We start from the raw sequence: 26,512 nt of genomic DNA on the forward strand, positions 1-26,512 counted from the left end.
AGCTTCCTGGTGTAAATAACTGGACTGGACATGTGTTATCCGTAGCTGGATGCAGCGCCTCGGCTCAGAGAACACACCAAAATGTTTTTCTGGGTTTGAGCGACTCATCTTTGCTTGTGGGGCATTGTGATATTCTTGGACAAGTAGGGATGAAAGCCTAAGGTCCTGTGGCTAATGAGACACTGAGGCAGTGGGAATGATGGTTTTAATTACTGCCCAGGACTGGTCCACAGGGGGCGATTGCTGAAGAGCATGCTGAGTGTCCTGGGTTGGGAGTTCAGACTGATGCCAGTCATGCTGCGCCTGGCTGCCTTTGATGCTCACTTCCCTCTGCTTTATTCCCACATTGTGCTTATTAGATTCTTTGCTGCAGATGCTTCACTGCACCTTTGCTCAGAGCGACGCTTTGGACAAAGAAGGGCATGGTGACTGAGAGTTAAACTTTAAAGCCCCGGAAAGTTTCAGCGATGCATGACATAATCTGCTCTGGATTGCAAATCTGCATTGTGTCCATTCAACTGTGGATGTGTAGTAGAAAAAAACGCATCAAAAAACAACTACAACAATCTGTAAATGACATAGTAGAAGGTCAGATATGAGGCTAGAGGGGGTACTGTCTGTCTCTTCAGCTGCTGCATGATCTCTGTCGCTGTTCTCCTGCAGCTCAGCTGTGGACCAACCCTTGTTGACTTTTCAGAGATCACAGTGAGGCATCCTCATGTGTGTGTGTGTGTGTAAGTGTGTGTGTGTGTGTGTGTGGGGGGGGGGCTCTGACTCCACTGTGGTCAGACACCCCCACACACACACCTTGACCTCATACCCCTTCAAAATAAAATAAACAGTGTGGCAGACACATTTTTTCCGATCATCTATAAACGTATGATTTTGTGAAGATTCCTTGGACAAAACTTCTCTTGCCTTCCACAATTAGTTGAGCTTTTCAGTGCTCTTTTTTATATATATTTATATATATTTTTTTGCATTTATTCAGCCTGTAAACACAAGCTCTGCACCTCAAGGCCATCAGCTAGTTGGTTTTGTTTTCAGCAGAGCAGGAAACTGTATAAAGTTAAAGTTAAAGTCCCATTAGTTGTCACACACACTGATGTGTGTGCGAAATTTGTTCTCCGCATTTGACCCATCCCCTGGGGGAGCGGTGAGCTGCAGACACAGCCGCGCTCGGGAACCATTTGGTGGTTTAACCCCCCAATCCAACCCCCTTAATGCTGAGTGTCAAGCAGGGAGGCATTGGGTCCCATTTTTTCAAAGTCTTTGGTATGACCCGACCAGGAATCGAACCCTGATCTCCCAGTCTCAGGGCGGACACTCTACCACTAGGTCACTGAGCTGGTATGTTTGCAGAGCTGCATGGGAACCCACTGGAACTGTGTCCTCGGTGCTCGGATTGTCAGGAAGTGAAAGATAAGGGCTGAAGCATTTCTAAAAAGGAGGATTGATACTTTTACACCAACATGGTGGAAAAGGGAAACTCCTGATTTTATGCCATTGTGGGATTATTTGATGATATCTAGCTGTCAGAAGTGAACGTCTGACACATTTTCAGGCTTTTTTCAGGTGTTTCTAGAGTACAGATCCCCACATTCATGAAATACGTGTTAGTGCAAGTAAAATACTCAAATTTAATGTTTTAACATGAAAATCCAATGAAAAAAAAAAAAAAAATATTGGGAAAATCTTTTTTTGTTTTAGGTTTTTCACTAGGAATGGAAGGCAGATTGAACATAATATATATATATTTTTTTACAGCACAATGGGCTCATTAAGCACGCTTCCACAGCAACCAAAGGATGTAATTTAAATTTTTATCTTCTTCCCTTTCTGTTTTTAACCCAGTAGCTGAAAGCAGCATGCTTATCCCTCACAGAGGACAACATTTCCTCTGCAGTGTTTGTCAAAGGAAGTGATCTCCACCTTCTGGTGCAGGATAGCCGTGATCCTTCTCCACCATCACTGGCAAAGTCAAGCTGCACAACAATAATGTCCCTATAATTGTAGCTCCAGCTCTGGCCTATATTCTATTGGAAACGGCGTGCGTGTTTGATGTAATGGCTGTGTTGTGTTTGTGGGGAACTCTCTGATGCCGAGCAGATTAGGTTCCACAAGAGATTAATCTAATTTTCGTAACCTGCTTACTGATACCGCGATGGAAGATCTTTATTTTTTGGAATTCCCTCTTGCTCTGGATTTGCAATCAGGGGTTCAAGCTTAATGGAGTCACTATGAATTAAGTAAAACGAACGCTTTGATCTAGTTTTGTTTTTAATGAATGAAGCAGGAAATTAGGTTGAAAACAAATGCCATGGATCCACACAGAGACGTGTTGGTGAGAAGTGTGTATTTTGGGGAATATGCAGCCAGTTTGATATACTAACTGTGTGCCATGTTTCCTTTCATCAGCTTTGGGCCGTAGTATCTCACAGAGCGTGATTAGCGTAAGCGTGGAATCCGTGCTGCTGGAGGCTGTGGGGCAAGCTTGAAGCCTGAAGCGCATTCATCAACGTCCCTGGCTGGGTGCACCTTTCTCAGCCTCACACCACTCAGCTTGCAGTCCTCTCACTGACACCATTTTCTTCTTTTTCTTTCATTTTTAATCTTTTTTTCCCAATAGTCTTTGTTGTTGTCTCCTTCTGTTAGAAATAGCTTTACTTTGAAGAAAACATTCTCCCTTTTCTATCAGAGCTTTAAAGGTGCAGCACCATTGTGGAGGTGGCACATTGTTCTGTGTGGAATAATGCTGAATGCTCTCTGCATGCACAAAAAATGTCACTGTACATTTTTGCTTCAAGCTTTTGCTCCTTATCTTCCTCCTTTTTTATGCAACAATCCGGCTTGATGACATTCATGTTCTGCTGTTTGCTTCATCTCTCCACAGTCTTCCTCCTGCAGGTAACAGTGACTAAAACAGATCCTCCCAGAACCGTCCCCCAGGTCTGAATTTATAATCACTCTTAGATCTCAGACATGAAAGACTTGCATGCATCCTCCTAAAATGCCCTCTGAGGTGGCAAGTTCTTTTTTAAATAACAGAATGTAGAGTTTGGCAAAAAATTGCAACTATTTGTGAAGCTTCTCTTGAAAGAATGGCATAAAATGCATTTCTGACTTTGTGAAATTATTTCATGATTAAACTGTTAAGTTAAATTCTCACAAAGTCTCCATAGGTTGGAACCCTTCATGTTTGCTCCAGATCTGATGACAGTGACTTTCATTTTGTTTCTCAGAGTTTAGCTCAAAATGGCATAAAGAAAGTCTTGAAAGTATATCATGTGACAAATAAGAGACCACTGCATCATTTATTAATTAATAACACTTTATTTTAACAGGAATCAGAGGTCATTTAACAATGAGAAGCATGTTCACTAGGTTTTTAAGAAACTCAGCAAAACTGCTGTATTTGGTCGAGGACACGTCCTGTGAACTGAAGTATTTACCTCCATCTAGTGGTCATAGTGGAGATTGCACCATATAAAAGAAAAAAACGGGAAAAGGAAAATGTGCCCTACGTAAAATGAAATCACTGCGCCATGAAAAGTAGTACCAAAGATACATCTTATTTATTTGTCAGGAAGTCAAATAAATAATATACATACAATTATTGTTTAAAGTATATACTTATAAAAGAAACATTTTTACCAAATAAAGTAAAATACTATCAAAGAAGGCTGATCAATTTGTGAAGGCGTAGGAATTTGTCAGTTGACTTTATTGAACAATAGCTCGGCGGTAACTACGTCGTTTGGTCTTTTTCTGCCGCCTGAAACTGGTGCTGGGAAGTTTCATCGATTAGAACGTGTAAATATCCAAAACATACGACTTTTCTGTTAAAGTGGAGTAAGGGATACCGTAAGTATATATTAAGTTACATCTTTTTTTGGGACTTACACGTGCATTTGATAACATTTGAACGGCCAGCAAATGGTAGCCAATTTATCTAACATTTTTTGTTTTAAATTTGAATAAAGCGCGTGTTTTTTATTCTATTTATTTTTACTTTTCAGTTGAAAACCGTTGGAAAATGACTGGTCGGGCACGAGCAAGGTCACGTGGAAGAGTACGTGATCAGGAGACTGCAGTTCCAGGAGCGGTAAGTAAAGCTAATATGATACAGGTTATAAGCAGGCATTTAAAATGTTTGCAAGTTGATCCGCCATTTAACCGGAAAGGAAGGAGAAGAAGAAGTTTGCAAGTTGATTTCTCTAGTTGCTACACCACTCCTGACGGGGCAGGTTTAGATCGGTCTCATTGACATGTATACTGGACAATTCGTTTCCATAGGCTCCAATAAGTTTTTAAGGCAAAATGGGAGATGGCCACCACCGCCATTTTGACCGTGTCACAGATTCTGTTAAGCACAGACAATTCCAAAAAAAGGGAAGAGAGTTGCAGCTGAGGGTGGGGCTGTAAGGCTGGGATCAAATGACGACACCCATCGAACTGAAGCGATGTGGCTACAAGCTAACTCAAAGCTAACGCGGAGGTGGAAGCTAAGCTAACGGAGGTAGCAACCTAGCTGCAACCGTAGTCCTAGCTGCAACCGTAGTTAACTGTGCACAACACCAGAGCTTCTGAGTCACAGATACGCCGGGCTGACCGCTGGGTAAAACCGGGTGGAACACAGAGGTCTCCCGAGAGCTCCACAAGCCGGCATCCGCACAGCAGACTAGCGATCAGAGCTGCCGCTGGGAGTGGTTTCCATCCGAGAGCTCCACGATCAAAGATGCGGGAGGGGACCGTACCAATAGTCGGAATCCAGCTCCTCCCAACATGTTATATTTCAACCCATTTTCTAAAATGCAGCGGTATGTTAAATGCATTGGGTTTTACCCTATTACATTTAAGTTTCATGGTTAAACAGTACATGTTAAAATCTAAGCTCAGCTAGTGCAAAAGAGGCAGTGACCTAAAATACATAAATATAATTTTACTTACCGAAAAAAATGAAGTGGAGACTCATTGGACGCTCTATTAGTGCAATTAATACCACAGCAAGTCATTTTGTCCAACAATTGCACAAATAATATCCAAAAAGAATGCACAAACGCTACAACTAATGGTCTAAGTTGAGAGACTTAAAATCGCAGAACAGTTTTCAGGCGAGGCCGAAGCTCAGACTGAGCCTTTCCCCGTGGTCTGATGCTCATTAATTATTCAGAATTTTAGGCATTTAATATGCTTAAACAGAAGAGTGACAAAAAAATTCACCCCCTCAGAGTTGTCATGAGTGTAAACTAGATCTATTAAACCTAAAACATGTTTTGGAACCAGGCTGTAAACATGTTTATTTCTGCAGTGAAATTGGTATTTTTAACATGGGAGTCGATGAGGATTTGCTCCCTTCTGACACCAGCCTCCAGCGAATGAGGATGGAACTGCAATTTTTGCCACTTCCATGTTGGCTTAAATTTCAGACCCGAATTATGGGGTCTTGGATCAGTCTCTTAAGAGTGTGTCGGCGTCCAGGGGCAGGATGCTGTTGTAAGCATGTCTTAATGGCTAAAAATTGATAAAGTAGGGCTGCAGCTATCGAATATTTTTGTACCATACCATACCATTTTATTTATAAAGCGCATTACAACCAGACAAGGCGCTGTACATTAAAAGATTACAGTTAATTAACACGTAATGAGTAATTGAGTACTCCATCAAATCTTATCGATTAATCGAGTACTCTAATAAATTAGTCTTTTGTGTTTGTAAACCATTATATCAAATAGCATGTTATAAAATATGAAAGACCTCTTAAAATGAGCAAGCCAGTTAAGTTTTATTCAAAATTAGTTTTCAAAACTTCAGCGCTTCAACTTTATTTCACAGTAAACCAATGCGAGCGGCTGCGGCCCAAACGGCACCTGAACCGCTCACGGCACATGCGCAAACATTTCTCGCTAGCTATTTCCCTATTAACACATGTCCGTTTTAATTTCTACACTTTTTTTTTCTCACACAATAACAAGGATTGCCGAGAAAGCATGTTTGCCATGGTCATGTCAAGCTATACTGATCACAAAACATTAATTTACTTTTGTTTTCCTCTGCCACTCTCATAAATACCCGTGTCCTCCTGCAGCAATCCCGAGGGACAACAGACATCAATAACAACACAATAAAAAGTCAAGATGTGTAAAAACTGCTATTTTTAGCACATTTTAAGTCTGACGTATTGCTACCAGATGCACAGTGTGAGCTGAAACTGAGTGCTACAAATTAAAAAGTCGCACAGTGTACAGAGAATATATAGAAATACAGGCTAAAATGCATTATCTTGTAGAGGCTCTGAGTCAGCTTGCATAAGTGACATTTACATGTGGATGTCAGGTGTTGCAGCATCGAGGATGTGGTGTTGTGGTAGGCTAAATCCATTTTACAGTATTTACACTGGACAACATTTTCTGCCTTGGTCCCACACCTTTGACATCTTCTGTCTTTTTTGCGCTCTACCAGTGTCCACGTTGTTCGCCATGGCTTAAGAGAAAGTTAAGTTACATTCGCTACTCGTGTGTGCATTCAGTGCAGTGTGTATGTGCATCACTTATTTCGGTCCAGGTGAAACATGACCCCGGGCGATTGCAAAGCTATGAATTTATTAAGCATGAATTAAACGAAGCCTTGAGGCAGAGAATTTCACTCAAGGATTTTTTGTACTCAAATTATTCGAGGTACTCAAGGAATTGTTTCAGCCCTAATAACAAGCACTTACAGTTTGATTTAATTAAAGGTTTACGACCCTAGTCACAAATAAAGTACATTTTTCCCCATGTTTTTTAATCACTATAAATTTAATGCTTACAACTTAACCTGTTTTGTTTGCAATGCTTAGCCTACATCTTTATTAAATGTGTTTAGCTGTAACTTATAATTCTCTAACATGTACACAGGTTGAAATCAGTTCTGCAGAGAAATTCTCAAGATCAGTCTGCTTTGTTTACAAATGTAGTTAAATCTTACCTGCATTCTAAATAAATACCATAAGGTTAAACCCAAAATGAAGGAAGGATTTAGCCAAATAAAAAGCATGCTGGGTCATCCTTTTACAAGTAGAAGATTTTGTCCTCCAATGACTCAAGTGTATCGTAAATTAAAGTGAAGCCTGAGGGTTAAATAATGCTCCCAAACTTTTGAGCTACTTTGCCGACTCACCATGTTTTCTTTCTCCGATGATGAAGGCTGATCTGGATGGCTACTACTGCGCATGCTGCTCAGCAGCAGAGGCGGGAAGCAGCTGCCAAATGTGCAGCAGCAGGCAAGACTAAAAAAAGTTTGTAAAATATAAAATGCGTCGACTATTAAATCAACTACTATGTTGACGTTGCCTTGGCGAGTCATGGCAGCCCTATTGCGTAATCAACCCGGCCAGGCTGGGCAGAGTGGAGAGGAGCAAACCCGATGCTAGAGCTGAAGTTGAAATCTTCATCCAGCTTTTTTTCATTCGCACTAGGGCTGGGTGATGTGGCCTACATTCAATATTACGATATATTGACTATTTCACCACAATAACGATAAATGGACTATAACGACTGGTATGCACAGAAACCAAAGTTGTCCACTAGATGGAGTTGTCACATTTATTACGTTGAGTCACATTTCTACGTGACTCAAGGTGGTAACTCCTTTTAAAGGGACATGAATGTTGCCAACATATACACATCTTTTCTTTATCAAATTTATTGACACAGGGAACATTTTCGATAAGTCAGAAATATTGATAACAATAAATTTTCGATTAATTGCCCAGCCCTAATCCACCTTAGTGATGTGCGAGTCATGAACAAATAATTAAATACTCGAGAATCACTTAACTAACTAGTGAATAGGGTTGTCACGGTATGAAAATTTAACCTCACGGTTATTGTGACCAAAATTATCACGGTTTTTGGTATTATCGCGGTATTTTTTAAACGGTGTTGCATATGTTCAGAAAGCATTGATAGTCCTGCTCTACACAAACTGAAATAGTTCTGAAAAGGTTTAACAGTGTTTATTAAACCTAAGATAACACAAAGCCTTAGCAAAAGTGCAACTTTTCACAAGTAAAGGAACAAATAGCTTCTTTTTCTGGAACATGTTACAGTAGTCAGTGCATGTTTAATTTATACAAATCCAAACATTCAAAACATAAACAATATGTAAACAAATCAAAGAAACACCACTTGTTTTCTCATATACTTGTTTTCTTCATTATCAAAATGAAAATCTAAAACTCCAGTCCACACTTGACTTGAGCACTGTACAAGTAAACCTTAAAAAAATATGTATTTAAAATAAATAGCCACTTTAAACAAATTACTAAAATAACTACTACACTATGTAATCAAATCCAAATGTTCAAGTATAAATGGCATTGAATAAGTAAACAAATCAATGACAAGGAACTAATTGTATATTTCTCTTCATCATCAACAAATAAGATGCTTCATCCAGCAACAGGGTGTCCGACACGGTTTAAATGCTGGCAGAGGACGCTGCGGCTGCAGTATATAGTGACTCGTTGCATTCTCCCTCAACCAAAAGTCCTCACGTCATGCATTTGAGCTAAAATGCTAATGTTAACTTACCTTGCACTGGCTGTAGAGACGTGGGTGATGGTCACTCAGATGTGCCATTAGATTCAAAGTGTTGCTGCCTTTTGCAGACACTTGTTTCCTGCACGTTCTGCAAACGGGATAGCAGTCTTCTATTAACTGTCCCTCAGCATTTTTCAGAAATCCAAAATATGCCCATACTTCCGATTTAGTCTTCTTTGAGGGCTGATGGATGTCCTGGGCGCTGCCGTCTCCTCCTTCGGCCATTATTTCAGCTTCAAAGTTTTGGTGCCGTTGCAAACTAATTACTGCGGAGGTGCTCCGGCGTCCGGCGAAAATAGGATCGATTCTATTTTTGCCGAACGCCGGAACAGAGGGCGGCGCACGGCGCCGCACTGCCGGAGCACGGCCGCAGTAGTGGAATAGCTCTGATTGACTAGAACGGGACCGATTTTGCTCCGGCGTTCGTGTCGGAGCGGAGCGCAGCGGAACGGAGGTAGTGGAATTTGGGGGTTAAAATTGAGTTCGGAAGCGAGCGGCTGCGGAAGGCGGGGGCGGACCGGAGCGGAGCGGAGGTAGTGGAATTTGGTGCGTGTGCGCGCCGCGGGAACTTCAGCTGAAGCGACGGTGGCTGGCCGAAACCGCGGCCACGGTAAACCCACCGAGATAATTTAGTTTTTTAAAAACTGGACGGTTATTTTTATTGTCAACTTTTTTTACCGGGGTTTACCGCTATACCGGTTACCGTGACAACCCTACTAGTGAATCACGATTCACTGCCCCAACTGACTCATGCCTGTTACTGTTGGCAAACTAATTTCATAAGTAGAAATATATCTGGCTCATCATTAAAATTGTTACAAAAAACAAGAGCAAGTTTAACAAAAGCATTTTCTTACCTTTTCTGGGCTGGGAGCTCATTAATTCACAGTAGCAATGCTTTTCTAACAGCACGTTTGAGTCACTCCTGCCCTGTCTGAGAGCTAGCTTGCAGTGCTAATTGTAGTGTGACAGTGTGAGCATCCTGTCACAATGTCCCGATTGATCATGCGCCCTGGCTACTTGGCCAAGGGGATGTCCCTTTGGCTGACTGGTTAGAGTGTATGACTCTCACCCGGGAATATGGGGATCGAATCCCGCCCGGGCCCTCGTTTCTCCACCTTGCCACAGTAGCATGATCAAGTAGGGCTGCTCAATTAATCGAATGTTGATCACGATTACGATCTGAGTTTTGAACGATTATAAAAAACAAAACAAGCCGATTATTTGCTCCTCCCGCTTGCGCTGCCCTGAGTTGCAAATGAAGCGCTCCTCCCACAGTGTTGCCAACTTAGCGACTTTGACGCTATTTCTAGCAGCTTTTCAGACCCCTTTCTTGACTTTTTAATTCTAAAAGTACCTAGCGAACATCTCAGAAACATTGCTGGTAACCCTTAGCTACTTTCTGGATAAATGTCGTCGACATTTCCTGCAGGTTAGCTAAACACTCCGCCTGTGCTCCGGACCGTTCTTCACAACATTAGGAAAGGGAATGATGCAGTGATGTGTCGGTCGCTAAAGACAGCTCTCGGAGCCGGCTCGTTGTTGGATTAACCAGAGTGACACACACACACCGCACCTGCGGACTCCTGAGCAGCTAAAAACAGCTAAATGTGCGCGTGCAGCGTGCTAAACACACGTGCATCTTGCCCGATTGCTGTGAGACCGGGTTGGGGGGTGGGGGGTGCAGCAGTGGTTGGGACAATTACTACATTAACTGATGGACTTGTAAATAAATAGTTTATAAATAAGGTAGAAATAAGTTCCTCACGCTGATAACTAATAACTAATCTCTCTGAAGACACGGTGCTAGTGCACGCTCCTACAGCATCTTGACACGACTCAATACATGTTATGCAACATTTTGTGAACATCAATTTATTTGCATTTATTTGTTATAAATGCCACTGTGTAATTCTTACTGTCAGTATTTGCAAGATATTGGTATTTGGGTCTGTACTGGTTAGACTTAAATGAGTTAAACCAAGGTCTATAGCCCTTGGGTCATAGACTATGAGCTAAAAGTAAATTGGTCTTTTTATCCTGGGAATCAGGAGTTATTTTAGTGATCATCTTGTTTCTTATTTTTGTCCTGATTGTGCCCTGAGCAGTTTTATGACTGAATAAAAACAAATAAAATCAACATAAATTGAAAAATCGTCCTAAATAATCGTGATCTCAATTTCAGTCACCATAATCGTGATTATTATTTTTGCCATAATCGAGCAGCCCTATGATCAAGTCACTATTACTCTGTAGCTTGCCTCACTCAGAGGACAAATAACTCACTCACCCCCTCCCTCACGTATTTCAGCTCATAGGAATCACTCAGTGGAAGCTTGCGGTAGTACACGACTCAAAAACCCCTAACTGCTGTCTTGAGTCATGACACATGCCAGCCTGGCCTGCCAGACTTCTCTGTTTATTTCTGCACAGAGAAAGGGTCTGGGAACTCTCCTATTCAAATAACCCCACCCCGTGAGAATTCTAACCGAGCCAATCAGCGCTGAGTAGCATATGTCACACCATAATGCTGAGTTTGTCAAACATGGCAACTGAACCGGAGTTTGCTGCGGCTTTCCTCTGTTCTAAATGACTTGAAGTCCTTTAAAACCACATGTAGAAGCGCTAAAAGCCTTTCTTGTAAAGGAAGATGTTTGTGCAGTTGCCAGACGCCTTTTTTTTATTTTTTTACTGCAGCTAAAAAACTACATCACGCGGTTCAGTCGGCATTTCCGTCTTTTTTTCTGATTGGTTATTTTTGAGCTGCCTAGTCCAGCCCCTCATGTGCCTCTCTGCCTGTAAGTTACCAGACTCTTTCTCTGTGCAGAATTAAACTGAGGACGAGTCTGGCAGGCCAGGCTATCCCTCTGTAGGTTTAAGTCTTCCCTCAAAACACACTTATTTTAGCCTGGCTTATCCCACGACTGTCTTCATACTTCAGCGTGACACTTCTCTATTAGTGGCAGCTTGTGACATTCTTCTGTACTTTTTACCTCACTAACGTTGCTCATTTAGTTTTTACTTGTTTCTCTGTCTCTTTCTCTATGCTATTTTTAAATGTGCTTTATAAATAAACTGGTATGGTATGGGATAGGAGTCACCCAGTGGAAGCTCGCAGTAGTACATGACTCACTAACCCAGTTTTCAGGTCATGACACACAACTCACAGTACGAATCACTATCACCCCCCACCGGGTTTCAGCTCATAGGACTCACCCAATGGAAGTTTGCAGTACTACACAACTCATTCTCCCCTCCCTCACTGCTCTCAGCTGCAGAAACTCAGTTTTGTAGTGAAATGAACTTTGCCCTGTCTTAATTATAACCAATGAGATGTGATGATTCCATATGAATATAACATATCAACCTGATTGATCTTTGAATGTTTATTCAGAAGATTATAGTGTTTTTCTCTTTCCCTCAAAAAATCTTAATTTTCTCCTGGTTTGGCCCAGCACAGTTCACTTCCCAATTGTAGCAACAGCCTTATATCATAACCACATAAGTGGAGAAAATGTTCTGTAGCAATGAGTGAATTTGCTGTTGCATTTAAGTGATGCTCACTATTGTTTAACATTTGAACTTATTTTCTGATTTTTTTAAATTTATTAAAAAAAACAGGTATGGGATGTTTTTCTGTTTTTGGAGCATCAGAAAATGTTTTATGGTGGAGGTGATGCTTTAAAGTCACTGAGAAACAGCATGCATGCAGTTTGTTGTTTTGCTGCTAATACAGCAGCAGGTGCAGCTGCATATTTTTTCAATAAAAACAGAATGTTGTAATGGAATTCATGCATTAGTTTTTGTTTACTTTGAACCCAGAGCAGACATCACACGACAGACAACATCAACACCGCATACTTTAGTATTTGTTTATTTATTGCGCGCAATATCGATATCGCAATATTAAGCAATGTTATCGAATATTGCAGGTTTTCATAATATCATGCAGCCCTATCAGGAAGTAGTTCTTGTTTTAATAAACTCATTGTTTATAAATTTTGGCAAATCAGGATTTGAGGGCTTTACCAAAAATTCATCAGAAGACACGCCTTAAGATACAAAGGTGTTAACACTTTGTGAATGAAAGTGTTAAAAACTCTTATGTGAGTTGAATATTAACATTTAAAAGTATCTTATTGTAATGTGTATGAGTGTAAACATTGATTAACTTGTTAAATCAACATATACTGATCTGGTGTATATATCTGAAATGGAACATTGTAAGAACAATATTAATTTAAAATTAATTGATTTAAGCACAGATTATTCAAACATTTGATTTAAACATCTTGTTCATTAAACACTTGATTATTTAAGCTTATGAGTTGTAAAGTCATGTAGGCTTCAAGTAGGTTCACTTTATTCAGAGTGAGGAATGTTGCAGTCTGACTTTACGCAGAGTAGGGATGGGTACCGAATTCGGTACTTTATAAGGTACCGACCGATAGGGATGGGTACCGAATTCGGTACTTTTTAAGGTACCGACCGAATTCCACAGTACCGACCGAGCACCGATTCACGTCATTTCAAACGGTGCCTCGTTTCGGTACCCGTCCTTCTTAACGAGAACTTGCCAAGACAACTGCGCATGCGCAAGAGCGTTATGTCGTCGGTCCCTGCGAGCGAGTTGTAAACAGAGCAGCATGGTAGAAAGAACGAACGCTAAAGCTTGGGTCCACTTTACTAAATGTGATGGGTAACTGGGTGATGATGAAACCAGCGACAACGATCTAAGTGAAACATCCTCATCTTAATCTTCTCCGGTAGGCAAATAAAATGTTTAAGATAACGTTAGCTTGATTTGTTAGCTTCTGTTTCACTAATGGTGCGTTCGCTTTCTCCTTGGAGCTCCGAAATTCCGACTAGAAGAACATGAACGCGCACTAAAGTTTGGCTTCACTTTACTAAATGCGACGGGTGATTGGGTGAAGATGAAACCAGTGACAACGATTTAAGTGTGAGGCATCATCGTTTAAATCTGCTCCAGCAGTTAAATAAACTGTTTAAGATAACGTAGCTTGATATGTTGGCTTCCTATGCCACCATTGTTATCATCTAATGGTGCGTTCGCTTTCTCCTAGAAAATTCTAACTTCCCAGTAGGAAAAATCAATTGAAAAAGGACGGTAAAGGAATGAAGATACACAGTAAATTTAGTTCACAGTAAAGATGTTTGCTTCAGTTTAATTATCAGCTTATAAAACTACAAGGACGATGTTAAAATACAAACAGTTGTATGTTATTTATCGTGATATTTATCAAATATGGTTATAAATTGAGAAAAATATATATCTAATTATAAAAGAGAATTAAAATATTAAACACTCAAAAGTTTCGAAAATTGGTACCGTTAAGTACCTGTATCGATTCGTAGGTACCGGGAATTAGTACTGGATCGATTCAAATGTCAAAGGTAACCATCCCTACGCAGAGATTGCAGGACATTTGCAGGAGACCTTGAGTGAGACTATATGTCTCTGTGGAAAAATAATTGTGGCAAAGGTTTGTTTTGGGAATTTGGGCCCAGACACGGTGTTGTCCTGTCTGTACATGAAAGGTTATCTTGTGTCAGTTAGATGGTAAAAAATTGACCACTTGGATACGTAACAGTTTCAACTTTTTTTTTTCTCCAGAACAAATTCAAATCCTTTTACTGTTAAATGGAGTTGAATTAGAACTAATTGTGCAAAATATATTGTCTGTTTACTAGGGCTGGGCGATATAGCCTAAAATCAGTATCACAATATATTGAGGATTTCACCTCGTTAACGATAAATGGACAATAACTACAGGTATGCGCAGAAACAAAAGTTGTCCGCTAGATGGAGCCGTCACATGTATTAAGTCATATTTTTGCGTGACTCAGTGTGGTACAGCTTCGTAAGGAGACATGAATGCTGCAAACCTACAAACATCTTTTCATTTTTTTATTATCAAATTTATTGACGTGAGAAAAAATTATAACAATATGAGTCAAAGATTTTGATAACAATATATTTTCGATTTATTGCCAAGCCCTACTGTTTACAAATATTTGTTTAAGTTTTGATGCTCCTTTTATTCCATGACTTCTAGGGCTGTAGTGAAGCCTCGATGACGTCGACGGCTCGATTCTAAAAATTTGTCGACGTCAGATCTGGTAGTCGACGCACCACACCCACTTGTTACATCCCCAGGAGTTTGTAAATAGAGGTGGAATCTGCCTGTTTTTCCTGTAGTTCGCCCTCTTCTCCGCCTTCACTAACATCTCCGCCAAATACCGAAGACCCGGAACAACGTCCGTCCGCTACTAGAATCCTTTCCTGTTTTGCCCGTCTTCGTCTCCCGGCAACGGACAACAACTTCCGGGGTCTGATACGCTGCTCAGTCTCTTATCGCAGATGTGGAAAATCACCGGGAGCGTTTTCATAAAGAAGCTTCTTTCAGACATTAGGAAAGCTGTATTTGTGGTAGCAGTCTCTCCTCCATGCTGATCTGTTTGCTGGGTGGTGTTTGTTTATTTAAACTTGGTAACTTGAACTTAACGTTGGTAAAGATACTGTTATCATTTCTGCTAACGGCTTCTTGCGTTTGGATAAGCTGTTACGTTTTGGTTTAGAGTTAATCTTTTTTATGGTGTAGATCTCCCTTTTATTACGTTTAGAGTGTTGTGGGTTTTCGGTTTAGTTAAAAATATCACCTTGAGTTTGGTTTAACCACCCAGTTTAGAGTTTGGACCTTTGGAGATCCCAGTGGGACATCCCTAGTTATTTGTACTTTTGTTTTAATTCCCCACAGACAGAATTATTTTTATTCCCACCTCTGGATGGAAAGATTTGTTTTTTTTGTAGTTGTAAATAAACCTGATCATCATTTTAACTTTTAAATCCCGTGTTAATGTCCCTTCCTTTTTGCACACGAGCCAAACTCGCCAGGAAGGGTTGTAACTAGGGATGAGCGAGTACACCACTATCTGTATCTGTATCTGTTCAACCAACTAAATTATCTGTATCTGTACTCGGAATGGGCGTGGCATAACCCGGAAGTGGGCGTGATTTAACTGGAAGTGGGTTTGGTTTACATCAATATATTATTTTAAGTCTGAAATTGATATGGATTGATCAGAAGTTGCTTTGTGTATTGTTTATTTGAAAACTATTTACAGAGCAACCTCAGAATTGAGATTAAATATTTTTGATCACAATAGTGAAGGAACTATTTCAGAACAAGTGTTTCAACAAAATCAGAACATTAATATTTAAGTGCATGGATTAATAAATCTGAACTCATGCAGTAGGAACTAGAAAATATGAAATGCTTGAACCAGACACAACTTAATGTATATTTTTTAATTTTAATTTGATTAAACTGATTTTTTTCTTAACGTTCTTGGCATTTTCCCACACAAAGTTAAACAAAGCAATGTTGATTAATGTGTGTGTGTGTGTGTGTGTGTGTGTGTGAGAGAGAGAGAGAGGGAGGGAGGGAGGGGGAGAGAGTGAGAGAGAGAAGGGGGGGGAGAGAGGGAGAGACAGGGAGTTCAAAAAAATAAAAAACCCGACCAGAGCGGAGGTAGTGACAACAGCATGTCAGCTCTGTCTTGTCAAATGCACCATGTCAGTTACGAAAAACGTAACTTTAAATATTCAACCGAAAAAGAGGCGAGCTGAAGAAAACCTAGGGAAAACTGAAGAAACGTGAGAAACAGTGAAGCCATCACAGCGCGATCCATTACTGTCTGTGTGTGTGCGTGGATGAGCCAGACGGACTGCGCTCCCGGCCGGCTAGAGCAGGGGTGTCAAAGATGCGGCCCGCGGGCCGCATCCGGCCCGCAAGTGGGTTAAATCCGGCCCGCGAGATGGTTGTGTAAACTTTATTTTCATACTTTACAGTGTAGAGTGAAAATAAACTTATCATTGTGAGCAAGTTTTCTCTAATGAGTATAAATAAAACAAAGCTGCACTCAAGGCTCACACAAGAACTTGAATCACATCCTGAAGTTGGCCGCCACTCAGGATGTGACTTCTGATATTGATGTGCTGGTGAAAGCTAAAAGATGTAAAGTAAAGTGAGTCGAATATACTTTAAGTGCTACGTGAAACTGATCTTTCCATGTGATCTGTAAGCTCTTTGAATCACTAAGGAATGTTTTTTTTATTAGTTGATTTTTTTAATTTTTTTCAAATTTTCAAGTGCACTTCAGGTGTGGTACTCGTACTACTACACTGTCCTCAGGCTCCAGCCTTGTTTTATATTGATTGTATTAAAACAAAGAAAACAATCAGAAGTTGTTTTTTTTCCCGGTCCGGCCCACTTGGGACTAGATTTCCCTCAATGTGGCCCCTGAGCTAAAATGAGTTTGACACCCCTGGGCTAGAGAGTTTTGTAAGTAGGGAGGGGCGGGCGCTCTATGTGACTGGCCAATCACAGAGCGTGAAGACAGTCAGTTACCCAATGAAGTTTTTCCTTCAGCACGATTACAGATATTGACTCGTTTTACTCGTTTCACGCTCGTATTCGACAAAAATGCTTTATCCGTACCGGATACTCGTCTGAAACGAGTATCCGGCTCATCCCTAACTAATAACTCCATGGTGCATGACCCATGTGATCTTCAGTAGATGCAATTACATCATCGTACATTTAGCTTAACATGATGGATTTTTTTTCTCTGGACAAGACCTATACAATATGGGCCACCTCTAGATGAAATTTAAATAATTTTACATTAATTATAAATATATAATTAAAAAGTGCCTGTGGGACATTTGATACTCCTCTGGCTCTCAACTGTGTGTGTGTGTGTGTGTGTGTGTGTGTTAGCAGACAGCTGTACCTGTGTTACTGAAGCTCAGACTGGTAGAGAATAGGCACTACGGTTAAAGTTTGACCAGAATCAATACATTTTTATGCATTTAACCTACTGATTTATTCATATAATTTCTCAAGAGCTTGAAGTGAGTTAACTTGTCAACAGTTTACAGGAGGAAAAATATCGAGATATATTTCGTATATCGGAATTCAGCTTAAAGATATCGAGATATAAGTTTTGGTCCATATCGCCCAGCCCTACCTCACGCACATAAGTGACCAAAACAAAGCAGCATGGAAACACCGTCTCCATGCTGCACTCCCAAGTTCTACACGTCACCAGAACATAACCAACCGCAATACAATAAAAGCAGTGTTATACAAAATGGAAGGCCTGTAGTGTTTATTCTCTTACCAATTTTTTGGAGGAATTTATTAGATTTTTTGGTTTTTATTAACTGTGCAATTGAAAAATAATCATTAGATTAATTGTCTAAATAGTCATTAGAATAGTCGACTATTCGATAAAATAATCATCAGAATAATCGTTTTGAAAATAATCGTTAGGCGCATCATCTTCAAATCGGAAGAAGAGGCTGAGGACTACATTAAAAAAAATAAAATGACAACCAGCGACAGACAACGGGGCTGACTGAGTTCGGGGACTGCCTGGTCTTATCCCTGTCTCTCCCCCTCTGAGAGGGGAGTGGATCACACAGTGAGGCAAGAACCGAACACTATATTATTGGTTATGGTGGTTCTAAAAGCAAGTAAGGTTCTATTTCATTTTATTTGATTATTTCTATAAGAGTTCTACGTTATGAATCCTATTTTGTTATCTCTTACTTATATCCCGTTGAATTATATACCGAATGGTTAAGTCTTTTATTACTATCATAATTATTGTTGCACTGATCAGGGATCTCCTGTGGGGGGCGATATGGAACTCTGTTTTTTTTTTTTTTTTCCCCCTCCTGCTGGCTGATGCTGACTCTTGGGGGAGTCTACTGTAGAGACGAGCACACCGGAGCTGATATTAGCAGTTGTACGCTACCCCCACTGGGGATGGAACGTCTTAAGTAACCCGAGGTCTTAGGTTTAGAGGGTTTGGAGCCACGTTTTGTTTGGGGAAACGTGGGGGGGGGGTTGCTTTAGAAACTTCACTCAGTATGATTTAAATCAAGAGTCTTTACTCAATATGAAAGCGAAAGTCAAAAAGGTGCAGCCACGATCCTTTGGCACTATCATACTAAAATTAATCATGATGGGTAGATCTGCTATAACAGTACTTACGTGGAATGTGCGCGGTTTAAATAACATGGTTAAACTTAAGCAAGTATTAGGCAGAATAAAACAGTTAGGGGCCACAGTATGTCTTTTACAAGAAACACACCTGTTGGAGAAAGATATCAACCGAGTAAGAACCAGATGGCCTGGACAAGTATTCTCCTCTGGATTCTCCTCCCACTCTAGAGGGGTCATAATTCTGGTCCATAAGTCGATTCCGTTTCAGTTAACAGAGAAGTATTAGATCCCTCAAGGAGATTTATTATACTGAATGGCACTATAGTTTCAACTCTAGTAAATCTGGTTTGCTTATATGCCCCTAATGGAGATGATCCTACTTTTTACCAGCATTTCTTTTTAACTATTTCCTCCTATACTGACCATTACATAATAGGAGGTGATTTCAAATGTGTGATTAACCTTGTGGTTGATAGATCAAACACCCATGTTACTCCCTCTCACCAACAAACTAGAACAATGATTGGGAAATTTATTAAGGACCTCAACTTGATGGAGGTGTGGAGACTATTACACCCTAATAAAACTGAGTTCTCGTGTTTCTCTAGCACCCATAAAACATATTCACGTATTGATTTTTTCCTGATCTCAACAAATCTAATGTCTCTGATACAAAAATGCTGGTATGAAGCTATTTTACTTTCCGATCATGCCCCAGTCATTTTATCTCTTCTACTGCCGAACCTTTTACTCCAGCCACTCCCATTTCGTTTCCAAGCAAAATGGTTGAGATATACAAAGTTCGTAAAATTCATAGATGGGAAGATAAATGATTATTTCACTTTTAATACGAACCAAACAAATGCATCAATAAAATGGGAAGCCTTTAAGGCCTATATAAGGGGAGAAATGATAAGCTATATTAGGAGCAAATCCAAAATCCATTTGAACAAACTAAAGGAACTTGAAGAACAAATTAAAGACTTACAAGACCACTTATATCACCACAATGATGTTGGAAAATACAAAAAACTCCTTCTGTTAAAGTCAGAATATAATGAACTCAGCACAAATAAGATAGCTACAAATCTAATGTGGTTGAAGCAGTCCTATTATGATCAAGTGGAGAAGGCAGGGAAGCTCTTGGCTTGGAGGCTAAAAAAATACAATCAGAAAGAACCATAAACTCAATTATATTGGACGATGGAATAGAGATCACGGATCCGGAAAATATAAATAACACTTTTGCCAACTATTATGAAAATTTATATAAATCAGAATACCCTGAGAATGAAAATGAAAATGCACAAAACCAGTTTTTAGACCGATTGGAATTTTCGACCCTTCCCGAAGAAGCCAAACAGGCCCTTAATGCTAAGTTGAGCATAGAGGAACTCAGAGAAGCACTGGGTCTTATGAACAGCGGCAAAGCCCCAGGTCCGGACGGACTCCCAATTGAAATACATAAACATTTTCTGACAAATTATTGCCACACCTGCTTGAAATATTTAATGAGTCCTATGAAAGAGGCATTTTGCCACCATCTCTGAGAGAGGCATCTATTTCAGTCATTTTAAAACCTGGTAAGGGCCCAACAGATATGAGCTCATACCGTCCCATATCACTAATGTCCTGTGATACTAAAATATTGTGTAAGGCCCTAGCTCGTAGGATTAATTCATACATTCCAAAATTAATTTCTGATGATCAAAATGGATTTGTTATGGGCCGCCAGGCCTTTTATAATACTCGTCGGCTTCTGAATATACTGTGGGATAAGCAATCTGCTACTGACCATGCCTTTTTATCATTAGACGCTGAAAAGGCGTTTGATAGAATAGAGTGGAGATACCGTTTTGAAACCCTTAAGAGATTCGATTTGGGAGGAGAATTTCTGAAATGGGTCCAATTGTTATATACGGAACCGATAGCCAAAATCGTAACAAACAATCAGATATCAAGGCCTATACAACTTGGTAGGTCTACTCGACAGGGCTGCCCACTCAGTCCGTTATTGTTTCTTTTGGCCATTGAACCACTTGCTATGGCGATACGCAATTCCTCTGAATTAACTGGAATAAGAATAGGTCAGGTCGAACATCGGGTATCATTATTTGCAGATGACATCATTCTGTTTTTAACTAACCTAGAGAAGTCGGTTCTGGCAGTGGGCGATATTCTTCCGAATTTTGGGTACTTCTCTGGGTACAAGATTAATCAGAAGAAAAGCTCCTTGTTATTTCTAAATAAAAACAATCCTCATATCCAGACACAATTCACCAGTACCTGTGAAGGCTTTACCTACTTGGGAATACAGATTGTCCCTGACATAAAGAAAATTGTTCCCATTAATTATGACCCCTTGATACAAAAAGTTTCAGAGCTATTGGTAAGGTGGGATGGGATGCCGATTTCTATGATAGGTCGCATTAATATGTTGAAAATGTCAATTCTACCAAGATTTCTCTACTTATTTCAGTCCATCCCCCTATATACCCCAGACTCTATGTTTTCATCACTGAATAAACTTTTCTCCAGTTTTATTTGGAACAACAAACGACCCAGGCTACGCCTCTCCCTGCTATACTTACCTTATGAGCGTGGAGGGCTTTGGAGTGCCCAATATGAAGATGTATTATTGGGCAGCCCAGTTAAGGGCAGCTACTTGCTATTTTCCAACTAGGGAGACTCCTTCCTGGGTTAAAATTGAGAATACAGGGTATCCGCGGGTCCTTAAAAAGTCTTAAAACGTCTTAAATTTGCTTTTCAAAATTTAAGGCCTTAAAAATGACAAATAATCCTTAAATACAGTTTCCAAAGGTCTTAAATTACCAAAGGCCCACCAAACAAGATTCTTTTATTTCTATAAAAGTTTCGTGAATTTCTAGTTAGTGTTCAGCATTTTTTGTGTATGATGTTGGCGTAAGCGGAACCGTACACATTCAGCTGGTTGTGAAAGGGGGCTATTTTTAGATGAGCACATTAGCTGGTTAAGCTAGTGGGAGTTTGCGCCATGGGGAATTTTAATGGTATAACTGGATGGCTAATCCCACGTTCGCGATGTGGTTAGCACCAGTTCCAGGCAATAGCTGGAAATAAGAGCGTAAATTTAATTTTTTTAATAGCTTAAATTTGGTCAAAGTGGCCTTAAAAAAGGTCTTAAAAAGTCTTAAATTTGGCTCCCATAAACCTGCAGATACCCTGGAATAACAACATAGGACTGCCATTACAATCTTCTGTTTATTCAGATACAGCTAAAAGAATACTGAAAAATACAAAAAACCCTATGGTTAGAAATACGATTTCAATCTGGCACCAAACACATATAGCTTTAAATGAAGAGTCACAACTGTCAGCTTTGTCGCCGATGTGTGTGTGTGTGTGTGTGGGGGGGGGGGGGGGGGGTTGATGTTTTTTGTTCTGTTTTAATCTGAAAATCATAAACATATTTTGGAAAAAAAAGGAAAAATAATCGTTTACCCCCAGCCCTAGTTTGCCTTTCACTGTTCTTTATTTATTTATTTTTTTTAAATACATGCCCTCTCGGTTCTTTTATTATAATTTATGTTGTCTGTTTTTGTTGTCCTAACAAGCAGTCTAAAAAAATACTCAGTTCCACCACTATTTAAAAATAAAAAATAATTTCTGTATGTCAAATTTATTATTTTTTTTTATCACTCAGTGGTACGATGTACAAGGAAAGAGAAGCAAATTAGGTTTGAGTGATTTTATTTTATTTTGCACTGACTAAGACTCAAATGAATAAAAAAACTTGAATAATTTTGGTGAGTGACTCAAACTCAATTTAATAAATTGAACAGGGTTTTCCCCAGAAAATTTTATAAGCCACACGTTCCGCTGCTGTTTCTCACAGTATCAGCTGATGGAGGGCTCTAGTTTCATTGCGCCATTCGTGTCAGCGGACACAGTAGGGTCGGGGAGGGGGGCGGGGCATGACTCTTATCCTGGCGGGTGGCCAAGCAAAGCCTAGTGATCTGCCAGGCATATAAAGCACTGGGGGAAACCCTGATGAATCAATTTTTACCGTCACTAATCCAAACAACTAATCTAAAGTGAGCTCAAACTTAAGAATAGAAACTTGCTGGTGGATTTCGTTTTCTCACCTTTTTCACTATTGACACATTTTCATGTCTGGTAGTTTGTCCCACCCATATTGATTAAACTGTTATATTTTTCATTGCAGAGCAAGGCTAGTGAGCCTGCACCTGTACCGGCTCCCTCTGCTGAAGCGGGGCTGGTTGGCAGAGGCACTGAAGAAGGTAAAGGCAAAAATCTAATTCGGATGTATGTCTTGCGTGAACGACCTCAAACAAAATGGTTTGAAATAAACAAATAATACTAATAAGCCCACATAAGAATTATTAATCTATATTCTTTAAAACATGTGTTGTACATGTAGAGGTGTAGTCTGGTTACTTTTAAAAAGACATTAAAGCAAGCAACATTTTGAGGAAAAAAGATTTCAAAGATCCGACCACTTTCTTTAGGATGCCTCCTAGAGCAGTGGTTCGCAAACTTATTTAGCCGCGCACCCCCTTCTATGTCCCGACCATGTCGACACACCTCCCCAGCCCCCACATCAGGGCATGGCTATATATATATATATATATATATTTCAGCCATCAAGCTAAACAGACAGGGTTAAAAAAAATATGATCGACCTTTTCCCCCATCACTTTAATTTTTTAATAAGGGGGATGCGCGAGGTGAAAAGTGTAATGGCTGCGGAGCTCAGAGAAGTCTGTCATATGTCACCATTAGCGTAGCCAGAAACTCATTTGTGGGTGGGCCTAAGAAAAAGTGGGCACAATAATTGTAATTGAAAACAAGTATATTGTTGCGCGCCTGTCCTCCATATGTGCCCTAGCCTCATAACAGTGCGCCAAGCTTCAGCACTCTGGCCTGCGCACGCCGATATGTTCCGCATTTGATCTTTTTTAACGGTGTTGGAGGAATCTGAAGGTGGTGAATCATTCTGGCAGATTGTAATTAACACCCTGTCTCATGCAGGTGTTCTGACATTGTAAACCTCACACACAGAACATTGTGGATGTAACTAAATAAATCAAGAAATGATTCCCATTCAGGCTATTAACAGCGAGCTGAAGATCTGAAGTTCAGAGTGCGTATGTCAAAGGTCAGACGCGTTCCAGCGGAACCACGGCTCACGGGTGCACAAGTGAGCACATCTGGGCTGGGCAGAAGTAATTTTACAACATTGGTTTAAATAGCTCCAATAACGAGACGCGGTGACTTGAGCGGCTCATGGAGCTGTGCCGCGCACACACACACACACACACACACACACACACACACAGATTCAATAGGCGCGCACGCTGCGCAAACTCCGGCAGCTTGAATGTAGCTGAGTTCTTTCATAAAGGGAGCCGGTGCAGGAAATCTGTGGACAGATGGGAGTTAGATCCAACTCGAGGGGGAAAACAAGGAATCTGAATTGTGCGGGGGACTTACAGTCTGTAGAGGGGGGAAAGTAGCTTGAGGGAGGAGTGGTCCGGTCTAGGCTGAGAGGGGATTCCTGAGACTGAGATCCAGAAGGGGAGACGTGGAGGGAGCTGAGTTTGCTGAGATCCAGGGAGCTTAGGTGGGCAGCTGGAGGTGGTTCTGGCCAGGGAGAAGCTGAGAGACAAGCAGGTTGGAGTTCCAGAGAATAGCCTGTCGGGGATGAAGGTGGAGGTTTGATCTGGTGAACGAGAGCAGGAAGGGTAAAATGCTAAATCCAAAATCCAATACACATCTAAAATCTCAAAAGGTCCTAAGAGCTCGAAAATACTGTGACGAGGTGGCTTAGAAGGTACCCAGGTAGAGTAATCATCCAGCGAAGTGTAGGAGTCTCTCAGCTGCTTAAATACCCCTGGCTGGCTGATGAGCAGATCTGCTGCAGCTTGGTTAACCTCCAGACACACCTACCTGCAGAGGGAAAACTCAAGAGAAAGGGAGTGACAGCAGGAATACACCTCAGACCGTGACACACGTGTTTTCATTTGGTAGACACAGCCACATTTTCACATGACACACATACCATTCATTGCTTAAACACAAGTAGCCTTTGGGTGAACACTACCAAGCATGGAAAGAACACTGAAGAGCAAAACTGAAAACACAATTGTCGAAAGGCAACACAAGGAATTACACACTGAATGTATGACAGTGCCCACTTTTCTCTGAGAGAAACATTAGACATCACACAAATTTTGAGACAAAACATTAATTTTTACAGTTAACACCCCCCCCTCCCACACACACACACACAAATTTTGAGACAAAACATTTTATTTTTACAGTTCCCCCCCCCCCCCCCCCCACACACACACACACACACACACACACACAAATTTTGAGACAAAACATTTTATTTTTACAGTTAACTCTCCCCCCCCCCCTTCCCCCAAGCATAATCATGGGGCATCATGCCGCCGGTCTCTCTCTGGCCAGAGGGCCTCATCAACATCACAGGCGATGTCCTACTGGTCCAAACAGCTCTGGAAGTACCGCCTCGAGTGCCTCATGAAGCCCTGACAAGCCTCAAAGGCCACATCTCTACAAGGCTCCTCCATGGCTTGAAGCAGTGGGACCTTGCTCTGTGGATTCCTTTCGAACACCTTCCACCTCCAGGCTGAGAACAACTCCTCAGTGGGATTGAGGAAGGGGGAATAAGGTGGATGTTATAAAATGGAATACCGTGGGTGGTCCTGAAACCACTCATACACCTGGGTAGCCTTGTGGAAACTTACTTTTATGCTGCAGTCCTTGATTGCAAATTGCTCGCCAGACCCGAAAGTTTGGAGATTTGAATATTTGTGTGTTGTTGATTGAAGCTTTGAGAATTTATGTGGAAAGTGTGTGTAAACCTGAAAATTGTGTGTTGTGTTTTGACAGCAAGGTAATGTGAAATTGACATCAGAGTGTAAAGGAGGAAAATCAGAGTTCTAATATGATAAGGAAATCTTAAGTAGTGATAAATTGAGTCAAGCAATTGGGAACAGAAGTAGAGGTTGTGAAAATTGTGCCTCATTTTTGCTTTTTGAATTTTAGCAATCGAAAAAAACTGCAACTGCTACAAGTTCTGTGTCCAACGTTTCAATTTCACAGTCTGCCAAAAGTAAGTGAAGCTAACAGCACTTGCTTTATCCAGATGTGTAGCAATACACGTTTTAACTTGTTTATGAATCTGGGGTATGGTCTTGTTGACAATGGAGTGGCGGCTGGGGGCATTACGTAGCGAGGCTCGAGGTGTTCAATTAAGCATCTAAACCCGACATTACTCACCACCGACGGGCTAGTCATCAAGCACAATAAACTGGCATATCTTCTCTGTTAGGGTTAATGCCTTTTTGGTATCTCTCGGGAGATTCTCATGCTTTGCAAAGGTTTCAGGCAGCGTTTGTTGTTTAACGCCAGGGAATTGTTTCTTCGCCTCCGTGGTCTTGTGAAAATCCTCATGCAGCTTTGTGTGATGCTTCTTCAAATGCGCAATGAGGTTCGATGTATTAAATGTCCCTGGGTCTGTCCCACAACGGGAAACTTCTCCATGACAAGTGTTGCACTGAGCAACACTGTCTTTTTCATGCTTCAGTGAAAAATACAGTTACAGTTTTGACACATTTTAACGAGCTTCCTCCGCGCCGTGTACAGCACTCTCACAAAGGTTCAGCAGATATGTTTACATTTTTGCCGCTGCGCGCCTTCAGTGTTAGGGAAAGGAAGGGAGGGGCTGATGCGATGCTGCTGTCAGGGTCTGTCATGGATTTTATCAATATGTTTATCAATAACCCATTTCCTGTAGTTGGAGGGAGGAGACAATGATCAACAAGTCAAACAGTTATAACTGTGGCAAGATGCACGAGGGGGGGG

At 40.8% G+C, this 26,512-nt stretch overlaps 1 protein-coding gene across 5 annotated transcripts in view; it reads left to right on the plus strand.

The window, feature by feature from the left end:
* LOC139063601 (zinc finger protein 235-like) overlaps positions 1-26,512 on the plus strand; it is a 67,532-nt gene that overhangs the window by 37,692 nt on the left and 3,328 nt on the right. For 2 of the 5 annotated variants that reach the window (XM_070545956.1, XM_070545957.1), the window contains 3 exons: positions 2,419-2,949; positions 4,020-4,105; positions 22,824-22,899. In XM_070545956.1, the coding sequence (XP_070402057.1) occupies positions 4,037-4,105; positions 22,824-22,899 (145 nt within the window). In that variant the 5' untranslated portion in view covers positions 2,419-2,949; positions 4,020-4,036. Of the gene's footprint in view, positions 1-2,418; positions 2,950-3,005; positions 3,865-4,019; positions 4,106-22,823; positions 22,900-25,041; positions 25,761-26,512 lie in introns of those variants that run through there. The other 3 variants (XM_070545955.1, XM_070545959.1, XM_070545958.1) reach the window with 3 other exon arrangements.

Source organism: Nothobranchius furzeri, chromosome 17, assembly GCF_043380555.1.
Source record: "Nothobranchius furzeri strain GRZ-AD chromosome 17, NfurGRZ-RIMD1, whole genome shotgun sequence".
NCBI lineage: Eukaryota > Metazoa > Chordata > Actinopteri > Cyprinodontiformes > Nothobranchiidae > Nothobranchius > Nothobranchius furzeri.